A 25,355-nucleotide genomic window follows, 5' to 3' on the forward strand; every position below is an offset into this window, starting at 1 on the left:
CCACTGATGTAAGGCCGTGTTCTTCCGAATTGTTTAACTTGTCATGTTTAATACTTATTATTCGTTCAGATAACAGCTCTGTTTCAAATGCCTACAGTTCCAAGCCCTACTACATTGCTTATTAGATGTATTAGCCTATTGATTGCATTTATTTACGTTGTGTTATTTGTTAGAGTCAGTTTGAAAGGTGGACTATAAATAACATGAATAAATAAATAAATATCATTGGCTAAATCAGAATTATCTGAATTCCATATAATTCTTAAAAATGTAAACCAAGTTTTAAGATGATGTACTTTCAGATTCCCGTCATTATTTTTAAAAAGTAATATGCAAGTAGGCATTTTTGCAATGTACATTAAAGTGTTTGTATATAGTACACTTGATAGAGATACAAGAAAAAGGTATAAAACGTATGCTAGCTAAGATGTATACTATGTCAATACAAGCCAATTCTAGTTGTGTACACCAATTTTGTAGGCTCTGCTGATCCTCAAGCATCAGAAATATTGCACATTTGACAAATAGTCATCTGAATAACATTTTTGTCTTGGATTTCATGAAGAAAATATGGTGTCATTAAGCTTTTGGAATGGCCTGTTTATAGTACATTTTAGCCTAAATCTCATGATTTCTCTTGTTGTAGACTCCTTTTGTACTACTGTCATTATTCGGAGACTGATGGAATTCTAAAATAATTTTTTTAATTGCTGATGTAAAATGGTGAAACAGCTCTGGAATATGGCCTCTCCCATTAGCCCCTTCACAAACTGGTTTTACAGTGCGCGTACGTCACAAAAGCTGCTTTCAACACTTTTACCAAAAGCAGAGTTTTGACTTGCAAATGTGCTCCTTAATGCCACCATTTGGCCAACCATCCCAGTGAGCAAATACAGCCATATTTTTATCCTAATTGTCTGACCAGAGTAAGTTAGACCATAAATTTATATTTACAATCTGACCAGAGCTCTGAGAAGCTACATGTTCCCAAGGGCTGGGAAATAATTGCACTATTTAATTATTTTGAGTCAGTTTTGTTGTGTCCCCTGTGAGAAGACCATCTGCTGTACAGTACCTTATCTTGTCCTGTGATACATTTCAAAACTAATAAAATCAATATATTAATGTAGTATTGTCAGCAGCCTGAAGCTTCACATTGTTGCTTTCTTGAAGAACCATAGTCATTCGTTCCAACACTTTTAAATGTAACCTTCCCATGTCTATTTATGAAGTTCCTGTCCCTCCCCTTGCCCTCCCAGGATGATTTTGTTTAATTAGTTTAAGCAATAAGGGCATAAAAAAGGGATTCGTGATGCTGAGAAGCTACAGCAGTCCTAATCACCAGGACTCTGGAGTACACATGCATTTCCAGCAAAACCATCATCCATCATTCTGCCATAGAGTTCCTTGGGCCTTTTCTCAGCATCCTTTGTGCAGTCATCTGTGATCAAGTTGTTTCTGACCAGATCTTTTAACTTGATGCAGCAATATCGAATAAATAGTTAAAGGTTATTGGACTTTTTAGTTGGACTGCTATGCTTCCATGACCCAGACTTGGAAAGTTTTAAAAAAAATCATTTTCTTTTTGGGATATTTGTTCCTTAAAATCATCTTCATGATCCCCCCAAAAAGTCATGAGACAAATGCTCACAAACCCTGTAAGTTTTCCTTCTGAATGATAACTGCATTTAGTGCAATTCTACTGGCACTGATGCAAATAAATTCAAAGTGATATTAATGGAGCTGGATCGCACCCAATATTTTTACGTTTTTGCAGTTCGCTTTTTAAACTTTAGTTTGATATATGAAGATTTCAGAAGATGAAGTTGCATATGTTTAGAATTAGATTGCCTCTCAGCAACAGTATGTGGCATCTTTGAGATGAAGTGTCAAATCCTCCTGTAATAACAGTCTAATTATCTGGCCTTACTCAGTATACACAATTATATTGTTGGGACCTCTGCAGTCCACCACCTTTCTTTTTTGAGTGATGTTTTATCACATTGATACATTCAATGTTTTCTGAAAACCTGAACTAGACAAAGAAGGATGTTATGTAGATGGAGTTCTGATGGTTTTGAAATATAGCTTAAACTGAATGGCTCAAGATGTGCAGTCATATTAAATCAATGCTGTAAAGTTACAACTCTAATAAATTGTATTTATGCTAATGGTGAATCTGATTTACTGCAACTATTAAAAGTGAAGGATGGGGCAATAGTCTTCTTAGGAGTGCTATTTTCTCTATTTCTCTTTTATCCTTTCACAGTCCCACAAAATGTGCCAACACCCTCAAGAGTTCACAGCATAAATGGTTACAGCATTGAGGTTACTTGGGACGAACCAGTTGGGATCATAGGTGTAATTGAGAAGTATATTCTGAAAGCATCCAGTGAAGATGGTTCCAGCATGTCTCCTGTCAGTACAGAGATTTCTAATACAAGTGCATTCACAGGTACATGCCAATAAATATTTGTTTAAAGCAGTATTTGTATATCTGTGTTGGGAGACTGGACAATTGTAGCACACACACACAGACAGACAAACACACACCACTGAATAGTTCAACTTCGCATAATACCTTTTCAGATTTTTTTTCTTTAGGCTTGGAACTGGGGTTCAGCCTATAGCTAGATGTTTAAATGTGTTTGCTGCCTTGGTGCTCCTTGTGAGAGCAGGAAGACGAGATAAATTTTGTAAAATAAATAACTACAGCTGCAACAGAATTAGGTCAAAATCTCCTAGGATGGTTGAGTGGATTTCAGACGGCAAATGATTTGGTGGTTTTGAACAGTTTTGTTATAGAAATAGAAGAAACTCATTGGAAGTAAAAATTCTAGTGTATTAATTAAACAGGCTGTAGGTCAGTCTGGTCCCCTAGCTAGCTTTCTGCTTGCAAGGAGATTATTATTCATAGGAACAGTACAAAAAAAATCCCTCTTTCTCCTCCCTTCCCATGTGCAGTCTGTAGATGTACAGTTCACTTGTCAGCTATTTTTTTTGTCTGTGTAGGCCAAGCCTAGGTATCTTACAAAGCAAATACTTTTGATGTGGTATTTCTCTTGGTAAGCAAGCAAACATCTACCAAATGGAGGTGGATTGGCCATTAAGGGCCTCACCTTGCTGAACACCCAGCTTCACTCCCAGCGGCAAAAGATGTGCCTGGCCAAGCTGGCATGGGGCTGAATGAGTCGAATTTTCCTCCCTTTCTCCCTCTTTTGGACTGGGCCCTATGCCTCTGCCACCAGAGCTTCAAGGATTCTTCTTCTAGCCCTTTTCTTTTTCTACATTTTGGTCAATGCAAGCTGAAATCCAAATTGATCTCTCTCATTCAAGTGAATCAGCTAGTCATGTCTCATCCTTTCTAGGTGTCATTGGCTAACCTGCTCTACTGCCCCAGCCTGGACTGTAAAAGAGAGCCAGGGGCTACATAGAGCTAGTCAATTTGCTGAAATGGGAAAGCCTTGGACTCTGCTTTCTGAGGTCAATAGGTAACTTTTCATAAGTTAAACAGCAAATGTTATATATTTATGGCAAGGCCTTTTGACTGGCATCTAACTAGACTAATCTTAATATATTCGTGCCAAACTAAATGTGATTTGTGTACCAATCTCCCATGACTTTAGGAGGCCTCCAGTTCAGATGAACTGGAGACATACTTTTAAATGCTTTGGTTTGGTCCCTTTTGTGCATAAACTAGCAAACTTATATAAGTGTTGGAAAGGGATTGATTACATACAGCCTTAAACTTTTTGGAAATCTAATGCTTACAATGAATGCAAAAATGCTGTATGTTGTTTCAAATATAATATCTTACTGATTTCAACATTATGCAATAAACAGATGCAAAGTCTGAAGACTCATTGAGTCTTACAGTGAGAGAGTTGTGGTCAAGCAGATGATTTTCAAGGACTTTTCAGTTCAGCCACACACTTCCACCTATTCAGTTGCTATTTGCTAAATTCACACGAACAGATTTTTGTCTGAACAAATATTTGGGGAATGACAGTTCTTCTTATCGATATCCACAAGATAATCCTGAACAAGCAGCAGCATTTTCTATTTGTTGTTCACTCTGTCATCATCAACTCTGATCTTCATTTTAAAAGCATTAGTCATTCTTTAGAACCCAGAAGCAGAAGTTTTGAATTGAGGTGACATTTTAAAAAATCCCAGCCTCTGGACTAGGATCCAAAGATTTACATTTGGGTGTGTCCAGTGAAACTTTTTACTTTTCCAGAACTACTGAACATAAAGCGATGGAGACAAATTCTTTGGCTTTTCAATAATTTACTCCAGAATAGTCCTATGCGTTCCCTGGCTGAAATATTGGGTCAGCATCTGAATACATAAATATCTATTAAAATGTACAGGAGTCTGGGGAGAATGAAACTTAATTATTTTGAAGGATAAAATGTTAAACATTTGTCTAGAACCTGCGGATCTCAGGAAATTAAAAGTTTGCAAAATGTTTGTCTAGAACCTGCGGATCTCAGGAAATAAAAAATAGATGCGAAAATACTTATTTTACGTCAGACTTTTGAATGTTTTCAGTGGTGATTGAATTCTCTCTTCTTTGATGAGTGCCTAATGCTTCTGAGCCCCTGTTTAGGTGCCCTGTGAAGACTTGGCTACTAATGAATTGTTGGTTATCCTATAGAAGGTATCTGTTAAAGTATGATAATTTTTTTTTTTTTGCTCATGTGTATTCGTTTTCTTTGGCCACCTCACTATTTTACTATAATTGCTTTAGTTATCTTGCAAGCAACTTTGGATACTGGGGAAAGTAGGCTTGAAATATTTAAATAAAAGCATGATGGAATAATTCAAATATTCAGTGATGGAGATGGTATAGTCCATAGACCCCTCATTTTCATATATGTAGTGAAAGCACTTGCTACAAAAATTATATGGAAAGTTTACACATCCCAAGAGAATAGTAGGCTGGGCTGCTTCCTCACCACTTATTTTTTGTAGTAATCTGTTTGCTGATGCAATTTTGTGTGAAATTCCCCTTGCAATGAAGAGTCTAGCCCAGGGTAATTCATTTTATCACCATTCCTGCCATCCATTTTTTCACATGAACCTCAGGATTCTTCACCCACTCTGTTTTAATTTTTAAAATTGATTTTAAGGAGCATGGCTAAAGTACTACATAGAAATAATGTAATACATTTTAAAAACATTTTTTAAAACCTTCCATGTGTTTGCAGACCCCTCTGATGACCCTTCCCCCTTCCCTAAAAGACAGGCTGACCTGTGGGTGATTCTCATTTGTTTTTATAAAAATAACCATGAGTAATACTGGATAGGAGTAATGCAATACTTTTTAACAATCTTTTAAAAAACCTCTTTTATTTGCAGAACCTCCAATGATCCCCTCCATTCTTTCTAAAAGGCAGATTCTCTTCTCTTACGCTAATTGTTGATAGGGACTGGTCCTTTGTGGTCATCATCAACTAATGAAAAGAGAAAGTGATTAGTTCTGGAAGGTGTCCAAAGGAGGGCAACAAAGATGACTGGTGTCTGGAGACCAAGTCCTATAAGGAAATGTTGAAGGAGCTGGGCATGTTTAGCCTGGAGATGAAGGGACTGAGAGGTGATATGATAGCCCTCTCCAAGTATTTGGTTGTCACATAGAGGATGGAGAAGAGTTGTTTTCTGTTGCCCCAGAGGATCAAACCAGAAACAATGCATTAAAATTAAAGCAAAATAATTTTGGGCTATACATTAGGAAGAACTTCCTGACAGAGTGGTTCCTCAGTGGAATAGACTTTCTCGGGCGGTGGTGGGCTCTCCTTATTTGGAGGAGAGTCCAGGTGGTCCAGAGTCCTTCTTTTTAAGAAGAGTCCAGATGATCATCTGACAGTACTATTGATTCTATGACTCAGTATGAATTTAGGCAAATCATGAGAGGGAGGGTAGGAAGGGATGAACCAATGCTAGGCTCTTGTGGCCCTTTCTTATATACCCCGAGTAATGCTGATAACCACTTTGGGATCAGGAAGGAATTTTTCTCCAGATCAGATTAGCTTGGGCTCTTGGAGATTTCCCCCCCCCCTTCCTCTGGGCATATAGCTGTGGTCACTGGAGGAGTGGGGGTAGGGGTAGCTGTGAATTTCCTGCATTTTGCAGGGGGTAGGACTAGATGGCCCTTGTTGTTCCTTTCAGCTTTATGTTTCTATGTTTTGATATTTCTTCGCCAAAAACCTGCAATCACACGGTTTCTCCTTTAGATACAAGACACTGCTTGTGCAGATAGTATCCTGCCCAGGAATTCTTTTACAGATTAAAATAAAGCCAGTATTTGGGGGGGGGGGAAGAGTGGCTGTTAATGGTCTGTGCATAAATAGAGGACTATGTAATGTGGAAATATGAAAAAAATGGATCAGAAACATGGCCAGTCCTTGGTGTGGAAACATGTCTGGAAACCTCCTCCTTGATAAAGAATTTTACATGATTTTCATGTGAGGGGTACCTTCAGATGTGAAAAACAAATCTGGCTATATTTAAATGAGAGAACTACCTTCTAAAAAACTAACCATATAAAGCAGCCCCAATGAAAACAAAAATATACTTAAGACTTTTTTTTTTAAGTCAGTTCATGAGAATGGGCTGTGTTTGTATTCTGCATTAATATGAGTGCAAGGGCTGTGTAAAGTGGTGAAAATGTCCCCGATGAAACTAGCATGTTTCAGGAAATAGAAGAAGCTGCTGGGTTTTCTTTGTATCGCATGTTCACTGTTATTTCAGTTTCTGGCATGGCTCTGTACCACCTTTAAAATGTACCCAGTAGTAGGAGAGTTCTAGCCATTTTATCCAAAGAAAATAAGCTGATAAAAATCTACTGGTGTTGATGGGATCCCTCCTTCTGCCTGCCTTAGCAGGTTGATTGCAAAGCAATTTACACAGCTGGGCAGGTCTGCAGGTGTCTGGAAATGTGTTAGATAGGTGGTTGCCTACTAACGCATGAGCTAATGTGGACGACAAGGGAAGCCTCACGGGATCTGGTCGCTGCTGGTTGTTAACTTGGGTTACGGGAAGGATTACCTTGTGCTAGAGGCATTTGTTTCTTTATTGTAGGAGACTGCATTCATTTGAAAAAAAAAAAGGTCTCAGGGAAAAAAGATGTGAATCCACATTACAACTCAAAAGAATTCCTGAGCAGTTTTAAAAGTTGGAATGGATATTTATAAACAATGAAAATGGTAAAACATTTTTTTAAGTAAATAAAATTTTGGTTTGCTTATTTAATCCCACCCTTCCTTTTTAGCAGAAATCAACATGGACAGTTTGATGTGTTCAGGCAATGATGAGTGGAGTGTTGTATTATGGGGGGCAAATGTGTGTGTTTTCTGGGTGCTAGCAAAGGAAGTGAGGAGCCATTGGCATAGGGGCCCAGCTGTGGCTTCGTCCCTCCCTTCTCAGACTCTCTCAACTGCCAGCAGTTTAGCCAAGAGGGAGCGAGAGAGAGAGAGAGAGAGAAAGAGAGACTTTCCATTTGACTGCCTGACCCAACTCTCACAAGGAGATTTTCCTCACAAGTTTTTCCCCCTGTTGGTTCTGGCCCCATTCTGCTTTGGTTTATCCTCTGATTTCCACACGCATTTTTTGCCTTCAGTTTTTGCTTTGTTTTTTGTTTTTTTCTTGTTCGTTTCGGCTTCTTTTACCCCAACCTTTCTTGAAGCCAATTCTGAGTCACATTTTTCCTCCAGTGAAATGTTTGTTTCAGTTTTGTTTGTCCTGCCCGCTCCCACCCTCCTTGAACCCACTTTTCAATGATTGAATATTCATAATTGTTGAACCACTTCTCCCCCTGTTGCCCTTTACCCCTGCATCCTGGTTTAATTTTCATTTTTTTTTAAATCATCATTTTCTATTCCTTTATCTACTGACCATTGTAAGAATATATTCAGCAGGTTCTGTGAATTCTCAGCTTTCATTTTATAAAAAATATAAGTCTTTAGCCCCTAAATAATTAAATAAATGAGAGCAGGCCTCAGACATGAATATCCCCTCCTGATTATTCTCCTCCTACCAAGAGACAAGGAAGTCAGGTGGGAAATCTTTGGAAAGAATGAAAGTAAGTTTCTGGTGAGCCAACTAGCCTGTCTTTGTTGGAGAGTAGGAAAAAGGGGTAAAGAGGATCCCTGCCATGAATAAGCTCAGTGAAGATAGAAGAGAGGGGAATGCAAAGCTAAGTGCGGCAAGCCAGCCTTATGTGAGGGTGTCCTCCATAAAGAGTCTCTGCACGAGACATCTGACACATGAAGAACACGTGTTGGGAGATGCAATGGTAGCCAGGAAGGGTAGTTTAAAAAGACAGAGCCGGTGGCAGGACAAAGGCTTTGCAATGCATGAAGCCAGCTGTGTGGCCTTGGGTCAGTCACAGCTCTCTGGAGCTCTCTAAGCCCCACCCACCCCACAGAGAATAATAATAATATACTTTGTAAACCACTCTGAGTGATCATTAAGTTGTCCTAAAGGGCGGTATATAAATAAAATATTATGCTGTGTGAAGGGGCTGTGAAATGCCAGAAGGGAAACTTCAGCCCATTATAACCTGTCCAGGTCCAAGACCAGCTCTGGAAGGGAGCTCCAGCCCATTTCCATTCCTTGCTGCCTCTGGTTGCAATCCCACACAGTTTTAGACTGGAGAGGTGAAGGCCGAATCCACACTTCCCTACCTTCCGCTTTTCATGTGCATTAATCGCGCTGGATTCTATCCTGCAATGTCCCAGTCTGTGTTCACATCCCTTCTCTTATTGCTGCTGCCTCTCGCTATACAGCGTCCACATCCCTGATAGAATCGCACAATATGGGGCGGGTTTAGATCTGACGTTGCCGATGATGACACCACGTTCATTTTTCCCCCCATTTTTTCATCAGATTTCCGCTATAGTGCTTTTTTGCTAAATTGCTATGGCGAGGCCACACCCCTATGATGCCTGTGATTGGTTAATGTTATTCTATGCTTTCTTCTTTGAAATCCATTGGACCATTATTCTGGCAGGCTAATTTGAAGTGATATTTAAGGTGGGGGTGATCCAAACTCTCCAAACGGGCAGACTAATTATTTGACACTTGAATGTAATGTTAGAATGACAGATTTCCGCTATGACGGTAATTTCAACAGTTAAAAAAAAATTAATTTTAACAGCCACTGATATTTCCGACTGTTTGGTATCCTAAAAATGACACGGAAATGGAAATGACGCCACCCCTTGATGTCTCCACGGGGATTTTGGAGCACCCCAATTAAGATTTATGGCCGGGATTGTGCAACAATGCTGGGAAAGTCCCCTTTTAAAATAAAAAAAAAGGAAGGGGCGGGCAGGCAGGCATGCTGCGGAGAGAGTGGGAAAGCTTGATAATTGCATGGCAAAGAGGGATGGTGTTCCGGAAAGGCTGCAAACTCAGAAGTGGGGTGGTTTGAAGGGGGCGGTCTCCTTCTGAAACGCTTCTATTTGTCCATATCCATGGTGAGAACCGTGCAAGAGAAGCGTTTGAATGCATGACAAATTCGTCTGAGGCGCAACGCAAAAGACACGAGAGAATGGCGGGATTGAGGTAAGGGTATGTGAACAGCCCTCTGAGAAGCGAATAATGGGCGGGAAAAAAGCGGAAAACTTGAGACGTGTGGATTCGGCCAAAATTGACAGAGCCTTCAGGGAGGCAAGGATGGAATGAACAAACCCTCTGAGGAGCAATCGCTGCTGGCTCTGTCTTTTTCAACTACCCTTTCAGGCTAACACTATGTCTCCCTACACTTGACGAACATGCGGCGCAACATCTCCTGTAGAGAGAGACTACATCACACTTCTGACTGGATCTACTTACTGGCCTGAATAATGCTTGTTTGCATATTTGAAAGTAGTAGAATTCTTAATTTCAAAAGTGAGAAGACAGGTAGAAGGGGAAAGAATGGAGCAGGTAGAGTGTACCTATCTCACAGGAGCATCAGTCCTGATGTGAATTTTGCGGAATATGAATTTCATCTGGCTAATGAAAGATTTAAGGAAGGAGTTTCAATAGCCCTGAGATTCTAAGCTTAGAAGAAATTACACTGGAACTTAAAGTTTCTTTATGCAGTTATTATGACGTCATACATGTGGCTAATTATATGATATCTGGTAAAGATTCATATGTCTATGTGCCAGAGGGGGAAACAACTTTCCAGAATACTTTTCCTGAACTTTTCTTCATCTGAACTTTGCCTCTTTTGCAAATGAGATTTCAAGCCTCAGTGAATCAGATTTGCGGTCAGACAAGTGGAAAAATGCCTTTCCTGGTTGAAGCTAGGTATTTACAGTTGTATTGTCTAATACACAGTTGTAACGATCAGTATTGCCATATGAAACTATTCATAACATGTCTCCTTTCCTGCATGTATCTGCAAACACTTTTTTGCAGTCACTAATACAACATTGTTCCCATTTTACTAGAGATGTGGTTATACCTCCTCCCCCTGCCCCTGCAAACTTACTTGGAATTGTGCGTGGGGAAAACAAAACTACTTGCCAAAAAATTGTCAAATAGTTGGGAATGCCTTGTAAATTTTTAAAACAAGTAGATGGGATATAGAATCTCTGTGTGTACCTTTCATCCAGATTGGCTATAGATGGACACTTATAAATAATTTCATCCTTAACAAGTTCCTTCAGAGAACACATAGAGTGCCAAAATATGCATGATGGAGGCAGGGCTGGCGCCACCAGTGAGATGGGGGTCGCGGGGCCGGAGGGGGTGCCAGGGGTGGAGGCATGTGCCACGCCACCGCCGGCCAGCCCCGCACTGTCACTGCCACATGCCTCCGGGTGGGCGCAGCAGCCGCGGGCCAGGGACGGCAGGTGGCCGGGGCAGCATGCAGAGTGTGGGCGGCTTCCTCGTGCCGCCTCAGCCACCTGCTGGCCAGTGCCCCCAGCATCACTGTGTGATGACATCATCACATGATGGCACACACAAGGGTGGCCTCAGACACCAGTAACCCTGGCACCGGGGCTGGATGGAGGTTCAGTGGGTATCACAGAGGGACTGTCCTCTTGCAGCCACATTTGTACCTGTATTGAGAGGTGGCAATATGAAACCCCTCCCATGATTTTTGTCTCCCATTTCCTTCCCTCAAGAATAATAATAACCAGTACAGCAAAAGAGCCAGGCCTTCAGAGTTTCATTACATGCATTCTTATACAACTTGTAGTTCGACCGTCCCCTGCCCCCCAGTGCTTAATATGTGGTGTTAAAGGTACAATATAGGCACAGCAGAAGCACTCCTGCATTTACTCTCAGATGTTTGTGGGCTGAATGTGGTTATTGAATAGTAAGGTAAAGGAACTTTATGCATACTTGAAGGCAGTCTGGTATTTAACACTTTATGTGTTCTAGGTTGAGTCATGGCAGGAATCAAGCCATACCCATACTTGAAGTGGAAACCACACTTCCAGTTTAAAAATGAGTAAACTTCTTTTGCCCCATCTTGATTCATACATTCTTTCCAAGCTTTTTCAGAGAATTCTTGGGAAATGTTTGGTATTCTCTGGAGTTCTTTCAAGTTTTAGATACGCTTGTCCAGTTGCCAGAAGCCATTAATCCCAGCCTTCCCTTCTGCAGGCTTCCTGCCCTTTCCCCTAAAGTTTATCTTTAGTGGGAAAAAGCACCCAAAAGTCAGGGTCTGCTCCTCAAACTTTCATTTAGTCTGAAAGCCTTATTGATGGGAAGTTTCCAGCACAAAGATATCTGCAAATAATAGCTTGCTTTTCTGGGTCTTTGTAGAAAAGGAAAGGGAAGACTACGCGGGCAATTTTGGAATGATCCACTTATTTAGGGGCCCACAGATATTGGCGTGGACCATAAACATTTGTTGTTTCTAGAGTTAGATGGTTTGGATCATTACTAGATTCCTAATTAATATTCAGACACTGTAATTTGATGCAGTCTGTTCTGGAACACCCTGCAGGATTGGTCATTAAAAGTTTTGTGCTAAGGTGATTTCATTTCTGCCTGACAGGCTGATTGCAGAAATTGTTGCTGGTGGACTATTGCTTTGCATGGTTGCATTTTGTATTTCAAGTTCTGTAGGGCTCTGGTTAGTTTCCCATACTGCTTAACATCTGTGTAAAAACCTTGAGAGAAGTCATCTTGAGGTTTGAAGTAAGGTGTAATCAATATGCGGTTGACATAGAATCATAGAGTTGGAAGGGGCCATACAGACCATCTAGTCCAACCCCCTACCCAGTGCAGGATCAGCCTAAAGCACCCCTGACAAATATTCATCCAGCCTCTTCTTGAAAACTGTCAGTGAAGGGGAGCTCAACACCTCCCTAGGGAGCTGATTCTGCTTTTGAACTACTCTGACCGTGAAAAAGTTCTTCCTAATATCCAGCCGGTACCTTTGTGCATGTAATTTAAGCCTATTGTTTCGGGTCCTACCCTCTGCTGCCAACTGGAACAGCTCCTTGCCCTCCTCCAAATGACAGCCTTTCAAATATTTAAAGAGAGCAATCATGTCCCTCCTCAACCTCCTCTTCTCCAAACTAAACATTCCCAAGGCCCACAGCCTTTCCTCATAGGGCTCAGTCTCCAGACCCCTGATCATCCTCTGATCAAACCCAGAAGCCATTGGGCCCCAAGGCAGCAGAAACTCCAAGGAAACTCCACTTCTAGGTGCCAACCCAGAAGCCACTGGGCCCCGAGGCAGCATCAACTCCAAGGAAACACCACTTCTAGGTGCCAACACTCTGGAGATAAGGCTCGGTGCCCCGCCAGCTGCTGGAGCTCCCATAAAGAAGGCCAGCTAGCAGCCAACTGGCCCAGGTGCAGTAAACTTTCTAAAGTCTCACTTACTTGTCCCCTCCTCAGGTCCACCTCATCCTTCTCCTCCGCTTCCTGAAGAGGAAAGTTAACCCCCAACATGCTGCTCCCTTTATGACTGTCCCTTTAGAACTGAGTCAAGTAACAACCCAGTGGCCAAACTACAAAACCCAAAGGCAAGACCCAATGCGATACAAGCCAAGAGCCTAAACATGGGAGTTGAGAGACTGTCGCCTGACCCCTTGGAGCCCCCACAGCCAGGCACTAGAGGCCAGTGGACTTACCTACCTTGTCAGTTAGGTCCACTGTCACCTCAACATGACTGGATTACAGCAGCCTAGGCCAGATCTGCTACTGGCTGTCAATTGTGCTAATCTGGTAGAAAGATCAGATCACATCTTAGACTTCGGTGCCCTGCATGACAGCTTTGCCAAGTTCAGCAGATGCAATAACACAGCATGCCATAGGTGGTCTGAGTGACAAAACCTAAAAAATAGCTCTTTAGGCCCACAAAGGCTGTAAATTGAGCAGGGAAAAGGCGGAGGGGTTTAACCAGCCACCACCCTGGGACTGTAGATCCTTGCTAAGCCAGTAGAATTAATGTGTGCAGCAAACCTCCTTTCAGATGACTGCAAGCCCCCCCCCCCCCGAGCCTCAGCCAGGCCTTTGCTGCTGCTGCTGTAAGTACTCTCTCCAAATAAAGTGAAAACAGTGAGGGAGGCCTATATAGACTGGAGGCCTGCAGGGGCTGGGCCTAACCGTGCTTCAGCCCTCCTGACTGAGAGATGCTGATAACAGTATTTCCCTCCTTTCCTTGGCCACTTCATCATCCTCAAAGGAAGAGTCTGCAGGGCCGTTTTGCAGGAGGCCTATTCGCTGGCTGCTTGCCCTTAGCAGGGCTACTACCTTTTCTGGGTGGCATGATGGAAACGTACAGTAAAGTAATGTAATATACTGTAAAATGACTGCTTTTAGAGCTTCAAAGCCCAATAGGAACACAGCACCCCCAAAATAGCAGCCCAAACACTGCGTAGGCTGCAGAGGCCACTATAAAATGGCCGCCAGTGCAAGAAGGCTAAGCAGGTCACACTGAGACACACTCAAAATGGTCACTCCCAGCACAGGATAAGCTGCAAAAAACCCACAAAATGGCCACTACTGCCAGTAAGCAGGAGGCAAATCAGGCCATACAAAGCCCACACTCAAAATGGCCACCCCTGGTGCTGTGCATATTGCAGATGCCTTCACAACATGGCCACCATTGCAAGGAAGCTAAGCAGAACACTGGGTGCCGCTCTCAAAATGGCCACCCTAGCACAGGATAAGCTGCAAAAGCCCCACTAAAATGGCTGCTCCTGCCAGTAAGCAGGAGGTAAATCAGGCCACACAAATGCCACACTCAAAATGGCCACCCCCAGAGCTGTGCATATTGTAGATGCCTTCACAACATGGCCGCTACTGCCAGGAGGCTAAGCAGGCCACCGGGTGCCACTCTCAAAATGGCCATACCCAACTGAATAAACTGCCAAACCCTCCCACAAAATGTCCACTGCTGCCTCAAGGCTTTAGTCCAAGCTATTGCTGCTGGTAATACTCCTTCCCATGTAAATGTAACGGCAGGGGAGGGAAAAGCCTAGACAGGGGGAGGAGGGCTACCAGCATCCATCCTGATAAGGAAGTAGCAATAAAGTTTGAATTAATCCAGCCCTCAGATGGCTGCAACTCACCCCTACGGCCTACAGCAAAGCCTATTGCTGCTGCTGCTGCTGGAAGTACTTTCTCCCAATAAAGTAAAATGGGGGGGGGGAGAGGAGCCTAGGTAGGCCAGAGGCCTGCAAGGGCTGCGTATAATCCTGCTTTAGCCCTCCTGACTGATAGACAACAGGTCTCAAAAGTAAGTAAGAAAAAGTCTCTGCCAAACCAATAAGCCTGGTGCTGGGTCCTGGCTCTCCTCTGGAGTTTGAAGGTAGCAAGCAGGGGAATATCACAGCTTCTCCAAGGCACCTATCCCTGCATAACTATGAGGGCCTTAGGGAAAACAGCCTCAGAGGAGCTTGGCTGAGAGAGCTTGAGATGTGCTCAGCTCAGGCCAAGCATGTAAAGAAACTGCCAGCCGGCTGGGCGGAGTTGCTTCATAAGGCTCCTGTCTCTGCCCCCCTGGCCTGAGACCCAGATACCATAGAAATGCTCTGTCTCCTCCTCCTTCCAGGGAGGCAAAGAGCAGCCCTTGGCCTTATCAGTGGAAGCTGCTTGCCGGGAGGGCCGTACTTTGTGGGGGGAGGAGGGTGTCCTGTCTTGTGGTACAATGGTATGCTTAGCTATTAAAGTTCCTTTTCCCCCCTCTTTAACATGCTGACTGCTAATGGGCAGCTCCCAGCTGATCAGACAAAGGAGGATTAGTTATGGAGCAGGAGGGGAGAAGAGTTAGCTCCATGATTGTCTGTTTCTTTCACACAGACACAAACACAGTTCCTGATTCTCTGAGGGACCAGGAGCCCCCAGAATTGCTGGAAAGAGGGGAAATAAGATAGGATCCTGGCTACAGAAACACTTAGTTTTCAACTATAGAAACCAGAGGAAGAATTTTCCCATAACTGGGATTAAGCAATTTGGAAGATGAAACAGGACAGAAAAGGGGCTGGGTGTGCATGAAAGAAACAGACCTCCCCCCTCCGGCTTTAATAAGGGTCCCAGGAAGCCTGCACATGACATCTTACACAGGGATCAAGTGAAAGATCTTACTCTTGTTCTCCCATTGTAGGTACACGTGCACTGCTAGGCAGACAGAGTACACTTGAATATAAGACCGCACAGAAAGTAAGTTGAGCATCCCTGTGTAGGATCGCTTATGTAGAGAGACTCTATGTATGTGGCCATCACTACATCCTCTGGCAGAAAATTCCACATTTTAATCATTCATTGGGTAAAGAAGTATTTCCTTTTGTCTGACCTGAATCTCCTGTCTATCAACGTCATTGAATGCCCCTGAGTTTTAGTATTTTGAGAGAGGGGAAAAGAGCTCTCTCTGTCCCCATGCATATCTATAAACCTCTATCATGGCTTCTCTTTTCTAAAGTCCCAGATACTGTCCAGCCTTTCCTCAGAGGAGAGGTGCTCCAACCTCTTAATCATCTTGGTTATTTTCTTCTGTACTTTTACCAGCTCTGCAATGTCCTTTTCAAAATACGGTGATCAGAATTTCACAGTTTTCCAAGTGAGGCTCCATCTCACATTATAAGTTTCCCACAGAAGAAGGAAGAAGAGGGGTTATAAAGAAGATAGATGGGGCTGGAAAGGGCTAGCGGGTCATATGGCACAGTAAGGAGAAGCAAGGAACATTTTGGGACCGGGGTGCATGCGTGGAGAGAATTTAGGGCTAGGCAGAGGAGAAGAGAAGCTTCAATATATATTAGGAGGAAGGGTAGGTGAGGGAGAGTTTGTGACAGCCTGCCTGGACTGGTCAACAAAAGAGGGTGTGCAGACAGATAGGCAGAGAGGGAAGGTGATCAAGGGGTCCAAGACTTAAGGAAAGGATTTAGAGTGAATGTGAGAGAAATGAAAACCAAGAGGTCAGAACATGAGGTGGGAGGATGAGAAAGAGATCATGGGAGGAGAGTTAAATTATGCATTCCTGAAATAAATGTCATGATTGTGGGGGGTATCTTTTGGGGGTAGAACTGAACCTAGTTTGCTACTCTGAAAGCCAATTTTAACTTCTAAATGTATGTGTTTTGTGGTCATGTAGTAGAGGGATGAATGAATGAATGAATGAATGAATGAATGAATGAATGAATGAATGAATGTATGAATTTATTTGCGGTCAGAGACCATAACAATGGCAATACATCCTTAGCAATCAATAGAATAGTTAAATCCAGCATAAAAATGTAAAGGACATAGAAAGAGTAGAGGGGTAGAAATTACCATATCGATAATTACTGTAGGGACTATGCTAATTGCAACAGGAGATGATCCTATTTTTGTTCATTCACTCAGAAAGGCTAGTTTATTGCTATACCTGATGGTTTAGTGTTATTTTGGAGATCTGTAAAGTATGGTGGAATGTCTGTTAACGTCTCACAACAAGCACTGGTCATCTTGTTTTATAATCTGGATTGAGAGAGTCTCAGGACAAGCCTTTAGGCAGCAGGGTTGCACAGTATCCTGCTTACCTTGTTATAAAACATCATTTAATTTTATTTCCTTAAAGAATCAATTAAAATTCCTTGGCCTAACTAAGATGCAGTCATGTTATTCACATATCTTCTAAGACCATGGAATTGTAAGGTGCTAGGGTAATAATACTTATGGAGGTCAATAGCTAGTGAAATTGTAATTGGAAGTGATGTATCAAGGGATGTTTCATGCATATATTTATTTTAGATTCTTTGTTCTTGTTTATTTCCACAGCTGTTGTGCTGTTGACTTTGCTGCTAGTTGAACACAAGATAGTAATTTCATTAGGATTTTGATTTTGCAATATTAGCAACCCAGTCGGTATATAAGGGCCAGAGGAACTCGCTGCTCATAAATCTACTTTGGTGAAACCATTACATACTAGGAAAGTTCCAGAACTTTTTCAACATTATTTGGTCATTTTGTGTTAGTCCATGATATGGAAGATGCAAAACTCTACTTCTTTTACTATATCATAGGCAGATAAGAACATTGTCCTAGAAAGATGTATACTCTTTCTATATAACCTTTCAATGAATGGAGGTGCCATGCCATCAGTGCTCTAGTTTCTGCCCCCTTTTGAGTGACATTCACAGCAAGGAAGAACAATCATTTCATACATTCATCAGTCAGTGCAGAAAATGTAATTGTCCATTGTCCTTGCATAGGACGAGCATGGTGAGAGAAGAGATTTATTGTGCTCTCTTCTCAAATATGAGAGCCCAAAAGTGTCAGGAAATAATCTCAGTTCTCCATGTTTACTAATTACACAACCTTTTGTAAGATGGATCCGTCACAAAATCAAAACTAATGTTAGTGATAGATGCAGAGTTTGCTTGTTCACTCAGGGGCATGGAGCAGTACATGCATGTAATGCCATATTTCGGTCACCTTTTAAACATGCCATCCTTGTTCAGAGGACACTGAGGAAGGGAAAAATGGATTTGAGATGGTTGACGAACTGATCACAAGGATGCTAGGTGGTGGTATTTGCCCTGTGCTCTAACATCTTCAGCGTAGTATCTTCATTCCTGTTACAGTCCACTTCCTATCAGCTGGGGTGAGTATTAAAAAAAAATCATCTCAGACAGTGCTGGTATCATTTGAATTCTGAGCAACTATTCTGAAGTGATTGCAGGTAGCAGGAATCCAAAAACAAAAGCTACATAGTCTCTTTCATTAAGTCCAACCAGAATAATGCAAACTAGAAGAAAAGCTTTCAAGTTCTACTGAACTCTTTATCAAACTTGATATTAAAAAAGGGTTGAAGAGGTGGGGGAAGACATTTCAGGGCATAATCTTACAGTTTTTTGTCTTTTCTGAAATGGATTCTTGTGATGAAGAGCTGCATGGAAGCTTACTATGGAACACATGTAGTCACAGGTGGTGGTGGGTCGTCTGTGGCATACATTCCATTTTAGTTCTACACCTCTGCTTTTTCTGGAAACCTGTGGCAGTCATTGGGTGGTAACATTACACTTTAACAATATGGTGAACAAATGGCCATGTCTGCACATAGCTATACTTGATCTTAGCCAAAAAGCTGAGAAGGAGCACATAGCATAGTTACCACATATTAAGTGTTCACACCCAAAGGCATTCTTGGATAATATCAAAAGTCTTAGCATCTCTTTGAGCTACAGAAGGCTGGACATTGATGTGCTGTGTTAGACAGTATTTCATCAACAGGTGTACCCAATATTAAAGTTCTCAGATAATTCTTGCCCTCTAATAGTGGTGCTAATCATATTCTCACTGACAAATCTTGAACTTCTGGTGTCAGTTTGCCACTTTCTGACCCTGACCTCATGGTAAAATCATACAATCATAGAGTTGGAATTGACCTTACAGACAATCTAGGCCGTTGTCACACGGGCATCTGTTCTGTTAAATTTACAGCATATAGCGTCATCGCTGATATCGGCACAGTAACGTTTCTTTGGGTCACCTCGCGTTTCTTCGCGCTCCCAGCTGTCCACACCTAAGTGCTCTGTTCCGTTCTCTCTAATGGGCGCAGAAGCAGCTCCTCCCCCCTTTAAAAAAATTTTTTTGGCGTTTAATTCCGCTATAACGGAATAACATTAGATAAACATGCCGGTAGCCCAACCCAGAACGACACTGATAGGTTGCCCTTTTTTCCCGCCCATGGAGTGGCCAGAACATTGGTTGGCCCTTTTACTTTTCCAATTTTGAAATTATATAAATAGCCCTTTCTCTAATGGCAATTCAGTCATTTTTACTTGTTTTCTTCAGCAGAAAATTTTCATTGTGTGATGTCGTTATAGCGATATAAGGACATTATTACAAAAAAAGGGGGGAGTCACGGGAGAAATGGATTCTGAGATTGAGGAGAGGAAAAAAGGGTGGGCCTATGGCGTAGCAAGGCGAAAAACATCGATGTGAGACATTCACACTGAGGCACAAAATACCGCGACTATCAAGCACAAAGCAGAAGAGAGAAAATCGCATCAGTGTTGGAATAAGGTGGGTGTTTGCCGGGAAATTGCGCCATTTTCACGCTAAATAGAAGCCCGTGTGACGACGGCCCCAGTCTAACTCTCTGCCCAATGCAAGCACCGCCTAAATCATCCCCAACAAATATCGAATCATCTGCTCCTTGAGGACTGCCAATGAGGGGGAACCCGCCACATTCCTAGACAGCTGATTCCACTGCTGGATTACTCTTAACATGAAGTTTTTCCTAATGTCCAGCCAGTACCCTTCTGTAGTTTAAACCCATTGTTTCAAGTCCCATCCTCTGTTGCCAACAGGAACAGCTCCCTTCCCTCCTCTAAGTGACAGCCTTTTAAATACTTAAAGAGAGCAATCATGTCTCCCTTAAACCTCATCCAATCCTTTGCATTTGTTGCACAAGTGTAAAGTCACCTTTAGCACAAGATAGAAATTCTACTCTCCAGCCATAGCTGCTGATCCATCAGTGAATCTAATGTAAATGCAGCAGAAGTTACAGAGATGTCAGGGTCAGAAGTGACACTATAGAATTTGCCTCTAATCTTCTGGTGATGGAAGGGAGCAGTTTGAAAGTGCATTCAATAAGCATAAAGTAAGCATTATTGATGTTTTCAAAGTGTTAGCATCCCATGTAATGCTGGAGTGTTGGCATCTCTATTAAACTCTTTGGCACTAGCACATCCCGAGATCTCACCAATAAGCGCTAATGCATTTTGCATTAACGTTTTACACTGACAAAGTGTCTCACTATAGTGGTAGAGTTAAAAAAGAAAAGCGAAAACACAAAGTTTCACTTATGTGGAGCCAGTAAGCAAATGTGTGAACCAAGCCTCCTACAGGTAATATTTGAATGATTTTGTTTTTAAAGACAGAAGAAGCTATTTTTCTTTGTCATCTGCCCTTTGCTGATGTGATTGACTTTAGGAATGCCATTGCAATTGTAGAGCTGTGCTGAACTGCCTCATGCAACATTTTTTGGGGGGAAAGTAAACTTTCAAAAAGAGTGAAAACTTGTTCCCCTCCACATTTGTATTTGTGCTTTTTGTGTTTTATCATTCTTGTTTACTGCTCCAATATGCTGTTGATTTGAATCCATTTTAGGGTGTCTTCATTGTGTGTTCCAGTAATAAATGTGCTGATGGTGTCATGTAGCCAGTCAGATTTGAGTATTTGATGATATCCTGGAAGTTAGATTAAGTCAGGCTTTTGTCATCTGTCAGGATAAATGTCAGGGGTGGAAGAGACACATCACTGAGGCAACTGACCTGCTCCCTGTTTTTCCAGGCTGTGATGGTTTCATTGTCTCAGCACTGGAGACATTCCCCTAAAATGTTTGTAAAAATCCATCCTCCTTTTTCAGCTCTAGTTTTGCAGGAAAATGTGGAAACCTCTTAAGAGATAGTGACATAATGTTCATGTACTTCATATTGAGAGGCACTCTGTGGGACTCACAAGTGGCTTCCGGGCACCTCAGGCAGCAGCAAAAGAACACTCCAAATAAGTGCCTAAAGCTGTTTTTACAAAGTGAAAAGATCTTATGTTTAGATTTGAGCTCTGTTTAGATTTCATTATGTTTTGCGTTCTGTATATCCAGAAGTGAGGTGGTGCACAATGAATTTTTTAAAAATCTTAGACTTCAGTCCAACACAGTAACATGCCCATAATATCTGATTGTATAAGCTGCAGCACTAACAAATAAATATGTGGGAACCACACTGTATTGTGGCTAGTAATGGGGGAATTCCACTCTCAACCTCTAGCTTGGTTTTTCTGAACTTCCTAAGAGAGCTCTTAGGGAAATTTGTTCTCTCTGTTTCCTCCCTTCCAAAATTTGCTGAGTGGAAAAGCCGGTCGATAAAGAGGGCTTGCAGCAGGACCAGAGGTCAAGAGGCATTCAAAGATCCATTTCCCAGACTATTAGCAGTTAATGGATGCCCCTAACTGTCCAACATGCTGTCCTGAAAGGTAAAGCAGCTACCTTGTAATTGCCACACTCTCCTCCTTTGTACAGGTAAATTTTAGGAGAGGAGAGACCTAGGTGAAGTCTGGTTTGTGGCTATAGTGTAGCATGCCCATAAAACACCAGGACAAACTTCACTTGACTTGTGGGCTCATTTTCCAGTGAACTTGTCTTTACCACCTTCTTCCACCCCTTATAAATTTCAGTGCCCTCACTACTTACAGCATTGCACTAGCAAAAAGAATTGATCCAACCATTTCTTGACCACTTATTGCCAGCTTAATTGCCTTGCACAGGAAAGTTTTGTGGTTCAGACTAGGAAGAATATTGGCCTGTTAGGGCTAGAGTATATCCATGGGCATCAAAATATCTACATCTCGGTCTTCTGGGTTACCTCAGAAAAGGCCTTGTGGCCACCTCTCAGCCCAGCCTCGTACATACTATGTATGGTAATAACTTCATAATGGGATTGCAACTACAGCAGCTTAGTAGAGCTACCTTCTTTTACATAGGGCACCATTTTAGGTCTGTTGTCACAAACCACTCTATATGCCTACTTATATATCTTATACAACTCAATAATATGAAATATGGATCCTATCTCACTCAGGGCTGGCACCACCATTGAGGCAGTGAGGTGGGCGCTGCAGGCGCTGCTGTGCCGAAGGGGGCGCTGAAGGGGGTGCCGGGGGTGGAGGCGCACACCATGGAGCTGGAATGCCTGGCCTGCACCACCGCTAACACACGCCCCCGGCCGGCACAGCAGCTGCAGGCCGGGCATGGCGGGTGTCCAGGGCAGTGTCCAGAGGCTCTCTGGCCACCCACTGCACCAGACTGGGACTGCGGGCAGCCTCCGCATGCTGTCCCGGCCACCCACCAGCTAATGGGTCTGGCTTTGCTGCGTGATGACATCATCACGTGGCGATGTCATCACACAGTCCGGGGTGCATACATGCACTGCGTGCGCACGCAAATTGGGGGGGTAGCCACGGGTACCAGAAACCCTGGCGCTGCCCCTGATCTCCCTGTTTCTGTTTGCAAAATAAAAAAAGTCCAGTAGCAACTGAAAGACTAACAACTTTTATTTAGATATGAGCTGTTGAGACTCAGAGCTCAATTCTTTAGACAGCCATGGATCGGGACTAGACATGGGCACGATCCAAAAAATAATCCCAATTTAGCTGATCGTGATTCCACGGCGGCACCGAACCCAGGTACCCAAACCTCGCCAATCAAGTCCCGTTTCCGATACAGAATTGGGAATCGGGAATCGGGAAGGCCGATGCGGGAGGGCGCCCCACTACCAACACTCCCCCAGACCAGAGTGACCAGGCACTAGAGTGTGTAACACTGTGTGAGCCCTCAGCCAAGGAGGTGCCCACTGAGCTTGGCCCCAGAGCTAGACGGCAGCCCTGGAAGCAGAGAGAGAGAATAGGAATAGAGCCCAACCCCAGCTGCAACACTCCCCCCCCCCAGACCTGAGCCCTCAGCCGAGGTGCCCACCGAGCTTGGCCCCGGAGCTAGGCGGCAGCCCTGGAACCAGAGGAGATAGCTCCCTATTCCCTAATTCCCTATCCACTGAAGCCCAAAGCTAAAGCTCCCCCTCTCCCCCTCTCTCTCTCTTGCGCTTTCTCTCTCCAAAAGCGGCAAGCGAGAGCTCGCCTCTGTCCCACTCCACCCGCGAGCAGAAAGTGAAACTTTGTTGCGCAGCACATGGCTATTTATAAAGCCTGGGTCTGCTACGCAGGAGGGCTGTGTTTGGCCGAAAGAGCTGCCTCTCAGGCTTTGCAGGGATGAGATTCGAGTGCCCATGGCTACAGAAGAACACCCCCTTCCCCCGCCCTCCCCTCTCTTCTCCCAAATGGACCAGACGGGTGCGCGCTTTTCTGGCTGCTCCGTGGTTGGAAGGAAGCCCTGCTGATCAAGGAAAGCTGGGCTTCCATTCGCGTTTCCAGGGCGACAGAAGGAGGGCAAACAGCTCCGGCATTCCCCAGGCTCCGTTTCCACGGGGCTGCGTTCCCTCGGGAACAGATGGCTGGTGCCAGACTGTCTGCAGACTGCAATCCCGAACGTAAACGGATCGATCTGATCGAGACCCGATAGAGCGCCCCACCCGAGCGCTGAACCAGGAGCCGTGGACAGAACCGATCAGCCCAGTCCCAATGGTGCAAACGCCAAAATCAGGGCAATTTTCAGACCATAATTCCGATCGTGCCCATGTCTAATCGGGACCCAGCAAACTATATTTATGCTAATATGAGGAATAGTATTGGTTTGTAGTTTGTAGTGGTTTGTAGTTTTCTTCCAAAAGTGTCCTTAGATATGCTGAACAAGATATGCTGAACAATAATTTGCTAGCTAAAGATATGTGGTAACATTGGATTATGCTGATGGTATATTTTCAGATTAGTTCTATCTCAGTTTCAAAAGGCTGCAGCAGGCTCCTTTTAATGATTACCCTTTTTGGATATGTACAAGAACTTTACCCTAAGAGTGAGTTGTAAAGTTTTAAATGTGTATAGAGAAGTAGAAAGAAAATGGCTATTGACATACATCTCTCTCATATTGGAAAAGCTAGATGTGATTATGAAATGCCTGAACTGTAGAGAAAACCTTTTATACTTGCATCTGGTCCTTATGATATTGCCAAGAGGTGGGTCTTTAGTTATTTTCTGTATCTCACATTTTTCAAATTTACGTGTGGGAATAGAATGTCTGAACTTGTGTTAAAATGGACAGCAAGCACTGCAAAAGGTAGGTACAGGAAAGTGTACTTTTGAATTTGCATAATTCAGCAAGCTACTTTTTCCTCCTCTCTCAGCTGCCAACCTAGCTGTTTGGCTAACATCCACTGTAATCTGTTCTCCTTCATTATGTTAATCTGTGGGCGGAAAGATTTCTGTCATCTTCAAATCGCTTGTACAGCAATGGTAAACACCTTGGCCTGTCTGTAATTGGACAGGTGTCTGCATTGGTGTCACCCAGCTTTTAATTCAATTAAAGGAATTGCCTGCTCTGCTCTCATTACCCACTCATTTCCTCTGCACTTCCAGTCAGTCAGTGAAATTTACACTCCATGCCTGCCTGTCCTGTAATACAAAGTCAGCAGCCCCATAACTAAGATCATCATTGATGTACACACACATTAATTTATAGCTGAGCAAATTAAATTATGCTTTGTTAAGAAAATGTTCAGAGATGATCATACAGTATGTTTTAGAAACAAATTTTATTAAACATATTCATGCACTTATTATGATGGCCCCCCACTAGATGATCAAGCACTGGATCTGGAGCCCCAAACTGCTGTGGCAGTCTGTATTTGCCATAATAGTTGTTTACATTAATTCAGTAATATCCAGATCAGCCCAAATGCTGGATCTCACAGTACATATATGGAGCTCCACTTTCTACATGTACTTTTTTCTAAATAGAACATGGCTTGTAATTGAATAGATTATATCATAGTCCAGCAAAAAACTAGCTGAATTATTACTTCTGAAAAAGTCAAAAACGGACACAAGAATCAAAACATTAAAAATGAAAAACATTTTTAAAATGTGGTTCTGCACAACACAGCAGAATAAAAATAAGACCAATTGCCATTTTGAAATTTTCTTTTATTCATGGAATAAATGGAATTTGTCAACAGTATTCAGATCCATTTTCATCTTTGTGCTGATAATGCTTCTGCAGAGTTTCTTTTTTTTAAAAAAAATGTCTCAGTATGAGTTCTAGTCTTTAAAAAATCCACATGGTAGATTACAGACAGTAAATCAATTGAAGGTACCACTCTTTCTGCCCAGTGAAGGGAACCTTTGGAAATAAATTAAAATTCTAACACAGACATTTTGACACAGTGACCCCATGAAACTGAATAATGTCATTTGTTAAATATGGATGTAAAGTTAAGGATGGAACAGCGGTCTGAAATCAC

General features: G+C 42.7%; 1 protein-coding gene across 1 annotated transcript in view; it reads left to right on the forward strand.

Annotated features, from left to right (window-relative positions):
- USH2A (usherin) overlaps nt 1–25,355 on the forward strand; it is an 843,391-nt gene that overhangs the window by 310,418 nt on the left and 507,618 nt on the right. The window contains exon 29 of the mRNA XM_054970549.1: nt 2,270–2,455. Within this exon, the coding sequence (XP_054826524.1) occupies nt 2,270–2,455 (186 nt within the window). The remainder of the gene's footprint in view (nt 1–2,269; nt 2,456–25,355) is intronic.

The sequence above is a fragment of the Eublepharis macularius genome, chromosome 1 (assembly GCF_028583425.1).
Source record: "Eublepharis macularius isolate TG4126 chromosome 1, MPM_Emac_v1.0, whole genome shotgun sequence".
Lineage (NCBI taxonomy): Eukaryota > Metazoa > Chordata > Lepidosauria > Squamata > Eublepharidae > Eublepharis > Eublepharis macularius.